Source organism: Rana temporaria, chromosome 1 (assembly GCF_905171775.1).
Source record: "Rana temporaria chromosome 1, aRanTem1.1, whole genome shotgun sequence".
Classification (NCBI taxonomy): Eukaryota; Metazoa; Chordata; class Amphibia; order Anura; family Ranidae; genus Rana; species Rana temporaria.
In genome coordinates, this window is record NC_053489.1 from 254,306,779 (window position 1) to 254,323,965 (window position 17,187).

The following is a 17,187-nucleotide window of genomic DNA, read 5'->3' on the forward strand; positions in this document are numbered from 1 at the left end:
TTACGCTTTAGGGGCTACTGACAGGTGGTGAAGAAGCAATGCGATGCCTCCTCATCTCCTGTTTTAACCCTAATTTTGCTGACAAACGCGCATTGCACACAGTTGTGGGACGTTTGCACTGCCTTCCCATTTGCTTGAGTGTGTAGTGTTCGGCAGGCAGAAATTGTTACATATTAGGTAAACTTTACTGTGGACATCACCGCAGCATGTAAACACCACTATCTCCTGCCTATTGTAGCTTGGGGGGGGGGGGGGGGGCGGTTGCCGGGTGGCAAAAACGCAGCTGAACTGTGCATTTTTGCCGTCCCCACAACCGTATGTTTATAAAAATAAAAAAAAACTTCATGAGGTTTTTATGTACATGTATCTACCACATGTTTACACTTGCCTAAAAATAAGTAAAAATGTGTGTAAGTAAGCAGTGTTTTGTGTATGTCCCCTGAAGGGCCCCCCTGTACACAGTGCAGTGTGCCCCTACCTCCTCCCTCACTCCTCAGCCAGAAGAGGCGTGTACAAACTGTGCACTCGTCTGTGCACACTCAGCTCCAAGAATACAAAGGGGACACGCTGACCTTCATGTATCCTTTCATAGAAGCCAGCTGATTGGGGATTTCTTCTAGGTTCACCTCTCCCCGTGTGTTCTGAGGTATTTTCCAGTTTCTTGTGTGCTATATTCCTGTACCCTGCTGGTAGTGTGTGCTGTATGTGTGTGTTTGTGTGGAGATGGGAGTGGGCCGGCCCAGGTGTTGCTGCTGCTTCACGCTCGCAGGGCTCATAGAGGGAAGCTCTGAATGGCACGGTATACAGGTGCCACCGTCTATCTTTATATAGACTGTGAGGAGAGCGGGTTTAATACGGCGGTTATACGAGCGGTGCTCTCCTCCTCCAGCTGCAGTCCCCTCACAATGACTACGCCGTAGGCTGGCCGAGGTGCTTAACGCGACTGTTCATCTCCCTGTGCTTAGCTGCTGCTTGTCCCATGAGTTCAGACGCCTAGCCAGTTTCTGCAGGTTTTCCAGCATTACTGGCAACCGAGGGGTTAACACGTAGCTGGGACCAGAAGTAGCATCGCGTTCGACGTAACTACGACGGGAGAGTGTGATTGGACGTAGCTGTTATTGACGACAGGATTTAGCTAATCACATAGCGTTTACGTGTGGCCAATCGGAAGCTCTGTGTGAGCGCGATGTACACGGCTCTCAGTAAGTTGCGTACACCCTGAAGGTCACGTGATGTGGTGGTTAGCGTGTACTGACCACGCCTCCAGCTGTGAAGTTTGGATGCGCGGGAGAATTAGATAGCGAAGCTTGTCTATAGGGTGGGAGGGCTGCCTTGTAGGAGGGAAGTATTGTACTGCGCAACACGCTTATGAATAAGATAGCAAAGTGATATTTGTGTCCTAGACAAGCCAATTTATACCGAAGGGCCCAATATTTTATTAACCCGCACCTGTGCCATTCATTGTTAATCACTTGAAGACCAGGCCTTTTCTGGAACTGTGTTTTACAGTTTAACTACTTCAGTTCTGCGCTATAGCCGAAAGACAGCTACAGCGCGGACCTACTGGCCCAGATTCAAGAAGCACTTGCGATGGTTGCGCGGCGCAAGTGCTTACTTGCTCCGGTGTAACGAGTGCTCCTGATTCAGGAACCTCGTTACACCGACTGCAGCCTAGGATCTGACAGACATAAGCCTCCTTATGCCTTCACATCCCAGGCTGCATTCTTGCGTTGGCCGCTAGGGGGCGCGGCCATTGTGATCGGCGTATAGTATGCAAATTGCATACTACCACCGATTCACAAAAGTTGCGCGGGCCCTGCGCACGCAAGGTACGGAGTTTCCGTACGGCGACTTTAGCATAAGGTTGCTCCTGCTATAGCAGGGGCAACCAATGCTAAAGTATAGCTGCGCCTCCCGCCCGTGAAATTTGAATTTCACGTTGTTTACGTAAGTGATTCGTGAATGGCGCTGGACGCCATTCACGTTCACTTAGAAGCAAATGACGTCCTTGCGACGTCATTTGCCGCAATGCACGTCGGGAAAGTTTCCCGACGGAGCATGCGCTGTTCGCTCGGCGCGGGAGCGCGCCTAATTTAAATGATTCCCGCCCCCGGCGGGATCATTTACATTAGGCAGCCTTACGCCCGGCTGTTTAGCATATCGCCTGCGCAATTTACGGAGCTACTGCTCCGTGAATCGCTGGGCAAATGGAAATATTTGCGTGGGCGCAGAGAAAAATCTTTGCTCTTTGCCCACACAAATATTGCTCCATTCTACCTGAATCTGGGCCACTGTGTATGGATGCTCTCTCGTCTTGCCTGTGAACAGCGAGTCAATGAGACTCGGCAGGGGTCGATCCGACCCCTTACCACGTGATCAGCTGCCAGCCAATGACAGCTGATCATGTGATGTAAACAGAGTCGGTAATCAGCCATTTTTTCTGCTCACACTGATAGCGTGAGCAGAAAAAAAAGCCGATCACTGGCAGCTGTCAGGGACATCAGTCCCGATCAAGGAGAGCAGCCGTCTGCTCATCTTTGCCACCTACCAGTGCACAACAGTGCTGCCTACCAGTGCCAACCATCAGTGTCACCTACCAGTGCCCATCAGTGTTACCTATCAGTAACACTTATCTGTGCCCATCAGTACCGCTTTATCCGTACCTATCAGTGTCCACCAGTGCCACCTCATCAGTGCATATCAATGAAGTAGAAAAAATGACCTGTTTGCAAAATTCTATAACAAACTATGAAACATGATTTTTAAAAATGTTCCTTGTTTTTTTGTTTAGCAAAAAATAAAAACCCCAGCGGTGATTAAATACCACTAAAAGGAGGCTCTATTTGTGTTAAAATATGATAAAAAATGTAATTTGGGTACAGTGTTGTATGACTGCACAATTGTCATTCAAAGTGCATCAGCGCTGAAAGCTGAAAATTGGTCTGGGCAGGAGGGGGTTTACGTGCCCCGTAAGGAAGTGGTTAAGGTTCCAAGTTCACATTAGTGCGAGACATCGCATGTGATTCGCACTGCATTGCTGTTCAGAAAACATGCAATGTCTGCAATGCAATTTCAGCTATACAAACTGTATGGCTGAAATTGCATCGCATTCGCACCAAAATGGTGCATGACCTTTTTTGTAGTCCTCACTAGAATCGGATCGCATGGATGTTCACACCTCGGTGTTCACACCTACGCGATCCGACTCCTGCACCATTTCACAGTTCGCACTGCACACCGATCTGGGGTGTTGTTAACTTTACATTGACGCCTGCAGCGGTTTGCAGATCTCAGTACAAACCACGGTGCGATGCGGGAACCCACACTGGATTTGCAGGGTTCTTGAATCGCACTAGTGTGAATCAGGCCTAAGGGCCCTTTCACACGGGGCGGATCAGTAATGATCCGCCTCCGTGTGTCCGTCAGCTCAGTGGGGATCCTCCGTAAATCTCCACTGAGCCGGCGGCTGACAGGGTGGTCCCTGCACACTGTGCAGGGACCGCCCTGTCTTTTCTCCGCTCTCCCCAATGGGGGATCGGATAAACACGGACCGTATGTCCGTGTTCATCCGATCCGATGAGCAGACGGAAGAAAAAATATGGTTTTCTTCCATCCACAAAATCGGATCTTTGCAGAGGCGGGTGATTACGGGTGTCAGCGGATGCTTATCCGCTGACACCCGCAATCACATAGGGACCAATGTATGTCCCTTTTTCATCCACAAACGGGCCTAAATCAGTATTTTTTGGTAGAAAATTACATAGAACCCCCCAAACATTATATATTTTTGTTTAGCAGAGACCCTAGATCAGGAGTCTTCAAGATATGGCCCTCCGTTTGTTCAGGAACTACAATTCCCATCATGCCTAGTCATGCCTGTGAATGTCAGAGTTTTGCAATGCCTCATGGGATGCGTAGTTCCACAACAGCTGGAGGGCCGTAGTTTGAAGATCCCTGATCTAGAGAATAAAATGGCGATGGTTGCAATATTTTATGTCACACAGTATTTGGGCAACAGTCTTTTAAGCCTCGTACACACGATCGGATTTTCCAACGGGAATTGTGCGATGACGGACTGTTGGTGGAAAATCCGACCGTTTGTACGCTTCATCGGACAATTGTCGGATTTTCCGCGGACAAATGTTGGATGGCAGGCTTACTTTTCCGCAGACAATTGTCTGTTGTCAGATTTTCCGATTGTGTGTACACAAGTCCATCAGACAAAAGTCCAAAGTAAAAAAAATGCATGCTCGGAATCAATGCTCACCAAACACGACATTAACAGAAGGGGTCCAAAGGGTGGCGCTTATGTGCTGAAATTTCACGTAGTACGTCACTACTACGTTCGTGTTTGTTGGCTGACAATTGGGTGCTATTTGTATGCAAGACAAGTTTCTGGCCAACGCCCTTCAGACAAAAGTCAGACGCTTTGTCTGCGGAAAATCCGATGGTGTGTACGAGGCTTAAGGCTGGGTTCACACCTCCAAAGGAAGCGGCTCGGAGCAGGGGTCCGGTGTGTCCCTGTTCCCCATTTCAGGGATGAATCAGGGCTACATTTTTGCCTGAATTCAGCCCTGAAATGGAGCCAAAGATGTACAGCGTTCCTGTGCAAGCTGCTCTGCAGCCACAACGGAGATATGTGAACCGCCAGTCACAATCTCCTGTCATGGGAATTGGCTGTGGTGAAAACCTGCATCCAATTCGCATAGGTGTGAACCCAGCCTAAAACACAATTTTTTTGGAAACAAATAAATAAAATTTAGGGTCCGTTCACATGTTGTGGCGGGGCTCACAGCATGGGGTCTGATGAGTCCCTGTTCACTGATTCAGGTCCAAAATTTTGCCTATATTTGCACTTGAATCGCACAGGACGCATCTTCAATGCGAACTGCAGCCGCCCCTAAGCTGTGTGTACTGGCCCCGGTCACAGTCTCCTGTTACCCAATTTGGATGCGGAGGAAACCCACATCCAATTCACATATATGTGGACTTGGCCTTAAAGAGGAAGTAAACCAAGACAGGTTTTACTTCCTCTTTGGCTTTGTGCAAACCCTGCAAATGAAAAGCACACTTACCTGCAAACGAAGCCCACACCGTCCCCTGTGAACGTCGCGTCCATTTTCATCCCTCTTCCTTCTAGGGGCCGTGGACTCCGGCTCTGTGAATGGCCGAAGTTGCATGACATCACTCTCGGGCATTTGCTCGGGAGCCGTCAGTGAAGACATGCGCTAGGGAAGAAACGTCACAGAGGTCTGTTTCTTCCCAGTAAATGCGCCGATTACATTATCAGCGCACTACAAGTGAAATATCTCCTAAATGGTGCATGTTTAGAAGATATTTCCACTGCCTATAGGTAGGCCTCATTGTAGGCTTACCTATAGGTAAAAGTCAGCAGGGAGGGTGTACAACCACTGTCCCTTTAAACGGAGTTCCGGCCACAATTTCACTTTTTAAATATAAATTTCCCTGTAATCAGGGCTCGAGTCCTGCGGGAACGCGTGGGAACGACGTCCCTGCACTTATTTTACAGCAGGAACGTTGTTCCCTTTGCAGGACTCGAGCAGCATCTGCAGCGGCGTACTAACTAGGGGGCGGTTGCGAGGCGGGAGCGGGAGCGATTCACCTCGGATGTCACACGCTGGGGGGGGTGTTGGGCGGCCGCGGCACCCCCCTCCTCCCCTGTATGCAGCAGTGAGAGCGTGGCGTGTCTGTCAGGCGGCCGCGGCGTGTAAACAACTGGCAGTGAAGGGAGAGAGCTGTGACAGGTAGCGGGGGTGCCCGAGTCGGGTGCGGACTTTACCGCTACCTGGGTGACATACGGACCAGCGCCGCGAGCAGTAGTAAAAAAACACTGTCTCCCGCTCTCTTGTATAGTAGGGAGAGCGAGAGATGGTAAGGCAGCGTAAACGGAGGACAGGAAATGCCGGAGATGTAGCAGGTGATTGGTTGCTAGGTGGTCCTAGCAACCAATCAAATCTTGTGGTTCAGAATAGGAAAGTGAAAAGGACGGTAGGAACTAACACAGAGCACATGGGGGATACAGAGATGGACATGGGGGGGTACAGAGTTGGACATGGGGGGGTACAGAGTTGGACATGGGGGTACAGAGTTGACATGGGGGGTACAAAGATGGACATGGGGGGTACAGAGATGGACATGGGGGGTACAGAGATGGACATGGGGGATACAGAGATGGACATGGGGGTACAGAGTTGGACATGGGGGTACAGAGATGGACATGGGGGATACAGAGGTGGACATGGGGGGGTACAAAGGTGGACGGGGAACAGAGGTGGACATGGGAGGGAGGGGGTACAGAGGTGGACGGGGGTAGAGGTGGACATGAGGGGGTACAGAGGTGGATATGGGGGGGGGTACAGAGGTGAACACAGAGGTGGACGGGGGTAGAGGTGGACATGGGGGGGTACAGAGGTGAACACAAGTGGACGGGGGGAACAGAGGTGGAGGAGGTGGACATGAGGGGGTACAGAGGTGGACATGGGAGGGGGGGTACAGAGGTGGACATGATGGGGTACAGAGGTGGACATGAGTGGGTACAGAGGTGGACATGGGGGGGTACAGAGGTGAACACAGAGGTGGATGGGGGGAACAGAGGTGGACATGGGAGGGGGTACAGAGGTGAACACAGAGGTGGAGGGGGTACAGAGGTGAACACAGAGGTGGACATGGGGATGTACAGAGGTGGACATGGGGGGTACAGCACCCTGAGACCAGCCAGGCCAGTACCGAGTACCCCGAGGTATGTGTGATTATTCTGTTAGTTTAACAAGTTAACTTATTTTGTTTTTGTAAACTGGCACTTTAAATACATTTTGCACTGTATTTTCTGTGAAATATATATGCATATGAGCGTATACTTTTTTTTTGGTGGGGGAGTGGATCTTGGGTGGGAGTTCCCACACTTTTTTCCCCAGGACTTGACCCCTGCCTGTAATACACAAGCTTAATGTATTCTAGTACAGTTAGTCTGTAAACTAAGGTCCGTTTTGTTAGGTTGTTACAGCATTTAGACACTTTATAAAATAGAAATTGACTGGGGCCATCTTAAGTGTGGGCATCATGAAGCCAGACTGTATGACTTCCTGGATTTCAGCCTTGCAGACCTCGCACATGCTCAGTGCTGCACAAGCAGTGTAATAAGTTTCAGATCAGGTTTCAGCACCTGTACTGTCCAAGTCACATGATTCTTCGAGACTGGGGAGTGCACAGACTCCTGGAAAGTTACACCCACTACATTCCCAGGAGTCTGTGCGGTGTAGGTTAGGAAGCTTAAGCACCTAGGTGCAGGAAGTGGGAAGATTAACTATTCTGCCTAGCAACAACACTTTGAAGGCATCTAAAAAAAATCACTGCATCACTGGATGTGAATGGGGCCTTATACTTTAAATATGCAAGACTGAAAGCCTTGTGTTTATAGGACCACTAAACCCTTGTGAAATCCAAATGTTCTTATCATTTATAGCAGGAGTTGCATATATGAATGTAGATTATCAAACCTGTTGCCTGCAATTTTCTCTTGACAAAAGCAACATCTGAGTTATTGTTTTGGGAATGATATGCTGGCCTGCACTGAGTTGCTTTTATGGATTATGCTATTCAAATAATATTCAAAGAGGGAAAAACAACTTAATTTTGTGTGCCTAAACTGTTGTTCTCCTAAGTTGATTTACCGATGTTTTCTTAACCTGCCATCACAGATTTCTCTCAGAAACTTCAGCCATTTGAACATTTCAATAATTCATCATGCCACCAATTCTTCCACAAGAAGGCAACAAGTGTAAATGAAAGCAGCAGCATAATTCCTTCAAGACTTCCAATACTTCTAAATAAAGGAGCTGGGATTTAGAAAAGAAATTCTGTTTGGGGAAAACATAAATCTTGTGGGATGTTTTTCTAGCTTGAGAGTACGAGAAGCAAATATTCCCTGAAGAAACTGTGACAATCATAAAAAACATATTAAGAACATATTAAATAATACATCACAGAGACAGATGATAAACCGTAGTAGCGCCTTACTTGGACTTGAATTATTTAGTTGTAATATTCCATTTCATATGCAGTCACAGAAAACCTAATAATGGAGGGTTTCTAGATTGTGTGTTTCTCAAATATTTGTTTTGCTCCAGACTCTCATGCTATAGCCAAAGTAACCAATACTAACTTTGGTTAGTTTGGGTTATAAGCAGTGCAGTTTTACAGAGAAGCAAACATTTTCGCTGTTTGAGAATATGTCCTTCAGTGCCACCATCCTCTTCACTCCTCCGGCAGGGCAAAACGATGCCAAATGTGGATGCAAAACTGAAAGCACTCAAGGCGGCTCAGTGATTGTTGATGGACCAACTCCAGTTACGGTTACTGGACAAGGAGTTTCGGTACAAGGATGTGATCAGCTTCTGCATCTTATCTATCAGCGTGTGGAGAAAGCAGTTGGACTTGCCGAAGCTGCTCTTAATGTGGCCAAAGCAAACAGTAGTCTACTGAGCCAACTACAGGATGAAGTGAGCAGTTTAAGGAATATGCATGAAAAGCCGGAGAGGCCAAAGTCACCTGATAACACTCCAAGATGTAAGTTATCAGAAGATGAAGAAGAAGAAGAAGTTGAAGAGATCAGAGGAGTGCAGGTTGTCATAGAGGAGCTCAGACAGCTGGGTGCAGCATCTGCATCATTAGTTCCTGGACTTCATTTACCAACCCTGGAAAGGACAAAGGAAAGCTGCTTGCCTACGTGCCCTCCAAATGAGACACAATCACTTCTAAGTCCCATTCATATGCCGGTAAGTGAAGACATTCATCCATTTACAGATACATTACAATACATATGTTTAGGTCCACTTGATTTGGGTTCTGTGCCATTAGTCTTCAAACCAGTCCACAGAAAATTTACTGACTGGATTTGAATAAAGCAGTTTGAATACAGTTAATCTCAACTCTTTGCCAGGGGAAGAGTAGATCTACCAAATTGGTAAGAGAACGGGTTTGAGGGACATGCATAGGTTGTAGATTTTTTTTTTTTTTTCATTTGAAATAGTTTTGATTTTTTTTTTAACTATGGTATCAAATGAAATACAAGGAACCAAAATCCAGTGTTCATAGATGCCTAAAACATTTTATTATATAATAATATAATTGCTTGCCTACGTGCCCTCCAAATGAGACGCAATCACTTCTAAGTCCCATTCATATGCCGGTAAGTGAAGACATTCATCCATTTACATATACATTACAATACATATGTTTAGGTCCACTTGATTTGGGTGTTGTGCCATTAGTCTTCAAACCAGTCCACAGAAAATTTACTGACTGGATTTGAATAAAGCAGTTTGAATACAGTTAAGCTCAACTCTTTGCCAGGGGAAGAGTAGATCTACCAAATTGGTAAGAGAACGGGTTTGAGGGACATGCATAGGTTGTAGATTATTATTATTTTTTCATTTGAAATAGTTTTGATTTTTTTTTTAACTATGGTATCAAATGAAATACAAGGAACCAAAATCCAGTGTTCATAGATGCCTAAAACATTTTATTATATAATCCTGAATCCCTCATTCCGGCAGCATGAGTTTTTCACACAGTACAGTATACCGTGCAGTGATATGGTACGATCTGAACATTGACATTGGGCCTATATAATTGTTCATTAACTTGGAGTGTCCTGTAGGAGTTCAGATAAAGTGGATTGGGGGTTTATAGCATTGGTAAATGTTTGGTTGATACTCAGGACCAAAGGTTTAAGTAGGTGGGAGATGTGTGATTTACAGAAGGTCTAAAATGTCAGGGAAAGGGCCAGTTGTAAGAAACAGGGGCTTAGGGCAGAGTACATCCCCAATTTCCCCAAATCTCAAACTGTAAAAGGTCCATCATAAGTAACAGGGCCCTGCCTATGCCCTGTAACTGGTGTAAGGGGACAGGGGCACCACCTACACAATGCTTAATTGGTCTTTAGATACACTTTAAAACAAGGAAAATGTCCAGCTAGTAAGGGATTGTGAGCAATCATAGCAGCACACAAACAGGTGCAGTAAGTATATTTCACGCCCTCATAGCTATTGGTCAAAGATGGGCGATTATACATAGAAATTGTTCTGGCAAGAGAATTTCCTGTAGCACACTGCAACCAATCAGAATCCTCCTTTTTTTTTTTAACTCTACGTGGAAGAAGTAACAGTTGGAAGGTAATTGGTTGCTATGGACATTAAAAACACTTTTCATACATAAGTCTTGCAGTGTTTTGCTTGATTAAAACATCCCTTGACCACATCCACCACTAGTACTCCCATTTAAAGGTAAAATATCTACAGTGGTTATCATAAATTTGGCACATGTATGCTGTATTGTCAGAACCACGAGAAGTTGTAACACATCTCTTAAGATGCCTCTTTCATTTGCTCTTTAAAATCTGCCTAAATTCCATTGTGTTTGGGTATTTGTGAGTTAGTCTGGAATGTGTTTCTTTAAGTCAGCATGTACAACAGTGGAATTAAAGCAAAACTACTGCTCATCCACTCCGTCTCCCAGCCTGTAACTGAGGTGCAGTTTTTGTTGGTACCGGATCCGACTTCCTCAGTCCTTGCCAAGGTGAGGATAACTTTGCCTTGTCCTGCCCGTCCCCACATCCTGCCTGCAGCCTCCTGGGACACATCATAGATCCCAGGAGGCTGCAGGACCAGTCTACCTTTGCCACACGATCTTATGCATGTGGTGTAGGAAGACGGCTGTGATTCACCAGGGAGTTACAAGTTACAGTGCAGCCTCATCAGCGCACATCATTGAAGAAAAAAACGTAAATATTTACAAATTTTATAACAGAAACTCCAAAAAAAAAATTCTTCAAAATGATTGTTTAGCAAAAAAAACCAGTAGTGATTAAATACAGTACCATCAAATGCTCTATCTGTCTCAAAAAACGCCCCCAAAAAATATTTGGCTACAGTGTTGCATGGCCACGCAGTTGTCATTCAAAGTGCAACAGCGCTGAAAATTGGCCTGGCCAGGAAGGGGGTAAAAGTTCCTGGTATTCAAGGAGTTAAAGTCTACAGTATTTGTAGCTGCTGGCTTTTGATTTTTAAAATACTGGGTGACGTTCATGGTGCCAGTGAAGTCCAAGCATTCAAAACATTTGATTTACTAAGGGCAAATAGTCTGTTTGCTTGCATTTAAATTTTCCCTTACTTAATGAGGTGAAGGTCTGCTGATTTCCATCATGGTTATGCAAGCAAAAATTCTGTTTTTATTTACTTTGCACCTAATTTTCCTTTTCTTTGTGAAAATTCATTTTCAAAGTAAGCAGACCCCAAATTATGAAAGCAGTAGAAACTTCTTTATTAATGGACAGTTATTAAGACATTGCAGTGTGTGTGCATTGTAAAGCTAAGCTTCACTCGGATTGCTTTGGGGAAAAGTGTAGTGATTTCATCATGAACAGTAGTTACCTTATTAGATCATTTGCCTTATTGATTCTTTAATGCTGCCTTTACCTAGCACATTTAGTTCCTTATAGGTTATAGACATTGTGCCAACATACTTGATTACACAAGTAGCTTCTAGTCCTATGACCTAAACTAGGAATGGCTGGAAGCAAATGTCTGAAATCCTTGTATGCTTCAAGTGAACTGACATCAAGATTTGAAATCAGGATTTTTTTATTTAAACGTGTCAAGGGCATTAACAGAATGACAACTCTTCATATGACAGGAGAAATAATGTGCATTTTAAGGGGGATGCATGAACATTGTTTTTTTTTTTTTTACCAAATACTGACTTATTTTTATTGGCGTGATGACTATAATTAATAGGTGAACCATAAGTAGTCAACTGCATATCTGTCATTTGTTGGGAAATAATTAGTCCACTGATGTATATTGATTTCAAGATATACATTGATAAGGATGAGATCCCTGACACAATTCTCAGGGCGAACCCCATTCTACCATTGACCCAAATTATAATAGTGAAACATGCAGACCAGAGAGGAGAGAGAAACAGTCTACATCTTCACCTTCCAACATTCAGCTGAGAGAGGAAGGGGTGGAGCTTTATTGGTCTTTTTATCAACAAAATGACATCACAAACATAAGCATACTCATAGGTTAGTCCATATAGTTCAGTCCCTTATTACACGCCCCTGTGACGTCTGTTCTTGGCATACTGCACACGTTGCAAAACTCTTTAATTAGCACAAATGTCCTCGTGTCATACAGGGATCCATTCTCAATCTTCCAGGGTTTTCTTTTCAGAGTCATATATGGACATACTGGAGAACAAGGAAGAAGGGGGGCTTTGGAGTAAAGAGCGAGCAGTAAAAGGGAGGGGTTGGAGACATCTGTTTGCTATTATTCAGTCTTTTGCCTTCCATTTCAAGTTGTAACTTTAAAACATTATATCTGTCGTTTAATTTAAGGAATATAACACTATTGTAGTATATACCCATACATACATATGCATATATATCTTATATAGAAAGGAAATAAAACAAATAAACGATATAATGAAAGAAAGGCAACACTTCAGTGGTTCTAATCATAACACAAAAATATTCGTTTTAGTACTTCCATCACAACATATACACATGACCTTTTACATCTTACAAGGTTGGAAGCGCTGATGTGTGACTGGCACCTTCATTTGAATGACACCTCAAATCGTGACACAGGTCTTCCGTGATTGTCGCACAATAAATCTCTCTGCAGTCGCGGCAACACGCATCGCCCAAAAAAAGTTCATGGCTGGATAATGAGCTGAGATCTAACGATGAGTCTGCGTAAGGCAGCAGTGTGATGCAGAATACAGGGGGGCAGAGAGCTGGAGCAGTATGTGTACAAGGCAGCGGTGTGATCCAGGGGGAGGGGGCAGAGAGCCAGAGCATTGTGTGTATAAGGCAGGAGTGTGATCCAGGGGGAGGTGGGCAGAGAACAAAAAAGCATTGTGTGTGTGTGTGTGTATAAGGCAGCAGTGTGATCTAGGTGGAGGGGGGCAGAGAGGTGGAGCATTGTGTGTGTGTGTGTGTGTGTGTGTGTGTATAAGGGGGAGGGGGCAGAGAGCCAGAGTATTGTGTGTGTGTATAAGGCAACAGTGTGATCCATGGGGAGTGGGGTAAAGAGTCGGAACACTTTGTGTATAAAAAAGCAGTGTGATCCAGGGGGAGGAGGGCAGAGAGCTGGAACATTGTGTGTATAAGGCAGCAGTCTGAGCCAGAGCATTGTGTGTGTGTGTGTGTGTATAAGGCAGCAGTGTGATCCAGGGGGGGGGGGCAGAGAGCCGGAGCATAGTAAGGCATGTAAAATTCATGTTGGTGGCCTGCAGGATTCAACATTGTGAGTTAAGGGTCCCTGAGGTACGAAAGGTTGGTGACCACTGGTCCATAGTGATAGCAGATAGCAATGCTAACTGATAACTTCCTGTACTCTCTGCCTCTGGACTTTTATTAGCTCACAAGATCTCTGATTTTTTTTTTTTTTTTTTGTAAAATCTTTATTTGTGGACGGCATGATATTACATCACAACATGTGTTGTCATAAGCATCTCACAGCAGACAATAGGCCATCCATTTTTCATATTTACCAACACAACAGAAATGCAGAAAGAAACAAGAAACAATAAAAAAGAAAAAGAAAAACAGGGGGGGCACATAGTCTCCCCAGGACTTGGTGGCTTTACATTTATCACCAACTAACTGGGGAACCAGGTAGCGGTCCCAAGATGAGGGCCACCTTCCCCATACAGTACCCATAAGTTTGTGGCTTAGAATATAGAGGTGGCACGCAATCATCTAACCATATAATACAAGAGGGGGGGTTCCCCGGCAGCCCAGGGAGGGGCCAGGGACCGGAGGCCGACCCGACCGATCCGACGGACAACAATTAAACCACTTACACTGTGCAAGTTATGGGGGAGAGCCGGCCGGGCGCGCACGAAAGAAGGGGGGCCTCCAACTTACCTTCCTCCCCGCAGCAACCCACACCGACCCCCACCGCAATCGACAGGCCAGCCCCGGGGCGGCAAAACAAGTGCCCAACCTCAGGGGAGGTCAGGCTGCCCCCCGGGGGCCGGTCGCCGAGTCCGTCCGACCAGCCAGGGCCCCCAGCACCCGCCCCCCCCCAGCCCACCAGCCACCAGGGCCCCCAGTGTCAACACAACGTCCCTAGGACCCAAGGGGGGGACCAGAGGGGAAAAAGGGGAGATAAGGGGAAAAACAGGGAGCCAAGGCAGGGAAAGGAAAAGAGAAAAGGAAAAGAAGTAGAATTAGAAGGAACGTACCTGAGACCAGACGTCCAGCTCCTCCCCCGCGCCACTAGCCACCTCCTCTACGTACTGATGACAACTAAAAAATAAACGACACTCAAGAAGTGCAAAGCAGCTCAGCCAAAGACAGGGCTGCAGGTTATGGGGCCCGAGGTCTTTGCTTAAGGGAGGGGTCTGCTAACTCCAACAATGCCACGTCCAAGCTGGAGGAGACAAGTCTCGAGTCCAAGAAATACGTCGTCCAGGCTGACCAAGTGCTCGAGTAGCGCTCCCGGGTTTTCCTACATGTGGCAATCCAGTCCTCCGCCTCCCTTATCTCATCAACCTTGCGAACCCATTCCTCCCTGCTGGGAACCTGTGGGCGCTTCCAATAAATTGGAAGTAGCCGTTTTGCTGCGTTCAAAAGATGGGGCAGCAAACTGCGTTTATACTGGCTCGCCGGCATGGGAGGAATGTGCAACAGAAAGTGAGTCGGGGAGAAGGGGACGTCCAGATCCAGTATGTCCTTGATCTGGGACTGTACATCCAACCAGAAAGGCCTTATCACTGGACAGTCCCACCAGATGTGTAAGAGCGTACCCCTATGGCCGCAGCCCCTCCAGCACCTGTCAGACACTGAAGGGTAAATCCTAGCCAAGTCCGCAGGCACCCGGTACCAACGCGACAGCAGTTTATAGTTTGTTTCTTGGGTCTTGGAGTCAATGGAGCTCGATCGGGTGAATTGGTATAATTGCGTCAGCTGGCCGGGGGTAAAAGTCGTGTCCAAGTCTCGTTCCCAGATCCGGACAAAAGTGGGCTTCCGCGCGGGGGTCGCAAAGCTAAGCAGGCGGTAGAGTTCAGAGATCATGTGGGGAATCGGCTCCTCTTCAATAAAGAGGCGTTCAAAAGCTGTGAGTGTAGAGGTGTCCCTGATCAGGTCCCCGTGGGTCTCAAAAAAGTGGTGAAGCTGTCTGTAGCGCCAGAAGTCCATGGGAAAGGACCCATGCCTCCCCCTAAGCGTCTCTAGGGGCAGAAGCTTACCGTCTCGTAACAATTTACCACAGCTAGCATTACTGTCGTCCACCCATGACCCGAAGAAACCCGCCTGCTCCCCCGGTGGGAACCACAGGAAACCGCCCAATGGGGCCAGAGAGGACACGGGAGGGGCCAACGCCAACCTAGCATTGAGCCGGTCCCAGATCCTCAAAGTCTGGGCCGTCAGTGGGGAGACCGCGTCCGACAATCCCCTATCCCCCCGGGACAGCCAAGGGGCGTAAGAGAGGTTCCTACCCGCCATGCACTTTTCCATGGGAACCCAAACCTTGGTGGCAGCGTGAAAACGCCAATTGAGTATTCGCTGTAGAATAATCGCCCTGTGGTATCTCTGAATATCAGGGAGTCCTAGGCCCCCTACCTCCCTCGGGCGTGTAAGCAACCGAAGCGCAATTCTCGGCTTCCGGTCATTCCAAATAAATTTAGAAATCAGGCTGGACACCTGAGTGAAAAAAACCTTAGGAAGGGACATGGGCAGCATCTGCATAAAAAACAGGATACGCGGTAGGACATTCATCTTCACTACAGCCAACCTCCCCAGCCAGGTAAAGGCCGTCTTAGTCCAAGTGGCCAGGTCATTTTTCACTGTGGCTAACAAGGGGGGGAAGTTGGCTGCGTAAAGGGTATCCCACCTATCCGTCAATTGGACACCTAAATATTTCAGGGAGGACTTTGCCCAAGAGAACGGGAAAGCAGTCCGTAGCCGGTCAGCTAGTGAGGACGAGATCTGGATAGGGAGTATTTCAGACTTTGAATAATTGACCTTAAAATTTGAAAGGGATCCAAAATGGTTGATTTCACGTAGCAGATTTGGCAACGAGATCAGGGGCTCCGTCAAGTGAAACAGTACATCGTCAGCATACGCCGATAGCTTATGCTCAGTGTGGCCCACCGTCAGTCCTTTGATGTCGACATTTGCCCGAACGGTGCGCAAGAAAGGCTCAAGCACCAGGGCAAACAAGATAGGTGACAGCGGACACCCCTGCCTCGTGCCATTTCTGATCGGGAATCTTTGGGAAAGGAATCCATTAACCTTCACCTGGGCACTTGGGTCCGAGTACAGCGCCATAATCCAAGTCAGCATATGTGTACGGAGACCCATAGTCTCCAGCACAGCCTGAAGATAGCTCCAATCCACCCGATCGAAAGCCTTCTCCGCATCTGTGGAGAGGATAAGATACGGGGGAGAATCGGCGGTGACACGTGCCCAGTGGATGAGCTGAATTGCTCTGACAGAGTTGTCCCGGGCCTCCCGGCCCGCGACAAACCCCGTCTGGTCAGGGTGAACAATTAACGGGATCAGGTGTTTCAGTCTGGTGGCGAGAATCTTTGCTAGGATTTTAACATCCACATTCAGGAGGGATATGGGTCTGTAACTTTGGGGCTGAGTCGGGTCCTTCCCCTCCTTAGGGATGACTGAAATATGGGCTAACAACGCTTCACTGGGGATGGCACTGCCTTCTGCTATGGAGTTGAAATAAACACACATCGACCCAGACAGCAGTGGCAGGAATCTTTTATAGTAGGCTTTGGAGAATCCGTCGGGGCCGGGGCTCTTGCCATTGGGCAGAGACTTCATCGTAGCCTCTATCTCCGCTGGGGTGATAGGGGATTCTAACTGGGTGGCCTGTTCGTCCGTCAGCGAGGGGAGGCCAGACGCCGTCAGGTAGTCACGTACGTCAGCGAGTCTCGAGTCATCTGTCCCGGGGGGGCGCGTCGAACCCAAGTCATACAGGGAGGCATAATATTCACGGAACCCAGAGGCTATTTGGGAGGACCTGACCACCAGCTGCCCAGAGGGTAGGCATAGCTTATGTATCAACATTTGTGCACGCTTCTTCCTGAGCGCCCTGGCGAGCATACGGCCACATTTATTACCGTGCTCGTAATATTTAT

At 47.2% G+C, this 17,187-nt stretch overlaps 1 protein-coding gene across 2 annotated transcripts in view; it reads left to right on the top strand.

Moving 5' to 3' along the window:
- Positions 1-479: 479 nt before the first annotated feature.
- C1H14orf93 (chromosome 1 C14orf93 homolog) overlaps positions 480-17,187 on the top strand; it is a 59,144-nt gene continuing 42,436 nt past the window's right edge. Inside the window, exons 1-2 of one of the 2 annotated variants that reach the window (XM_040354245.1) lie at positions 480-578; positions 7,719-8,795. In XM_040354245.1, the coding sequence (XP_040210179.1) occupies positions 8,250-8,795 (546 nt within the window). In that variant the 5' untranslated portion in view covers positions 480-578; positions 7,719-8,249. Of the gene's footprint in view, positions 647-7,718; positions 8,796-17,187 lie in introns of both variants that reach the window. The other variant, XM_040354237.1, reaches the window with a different exon arrangement.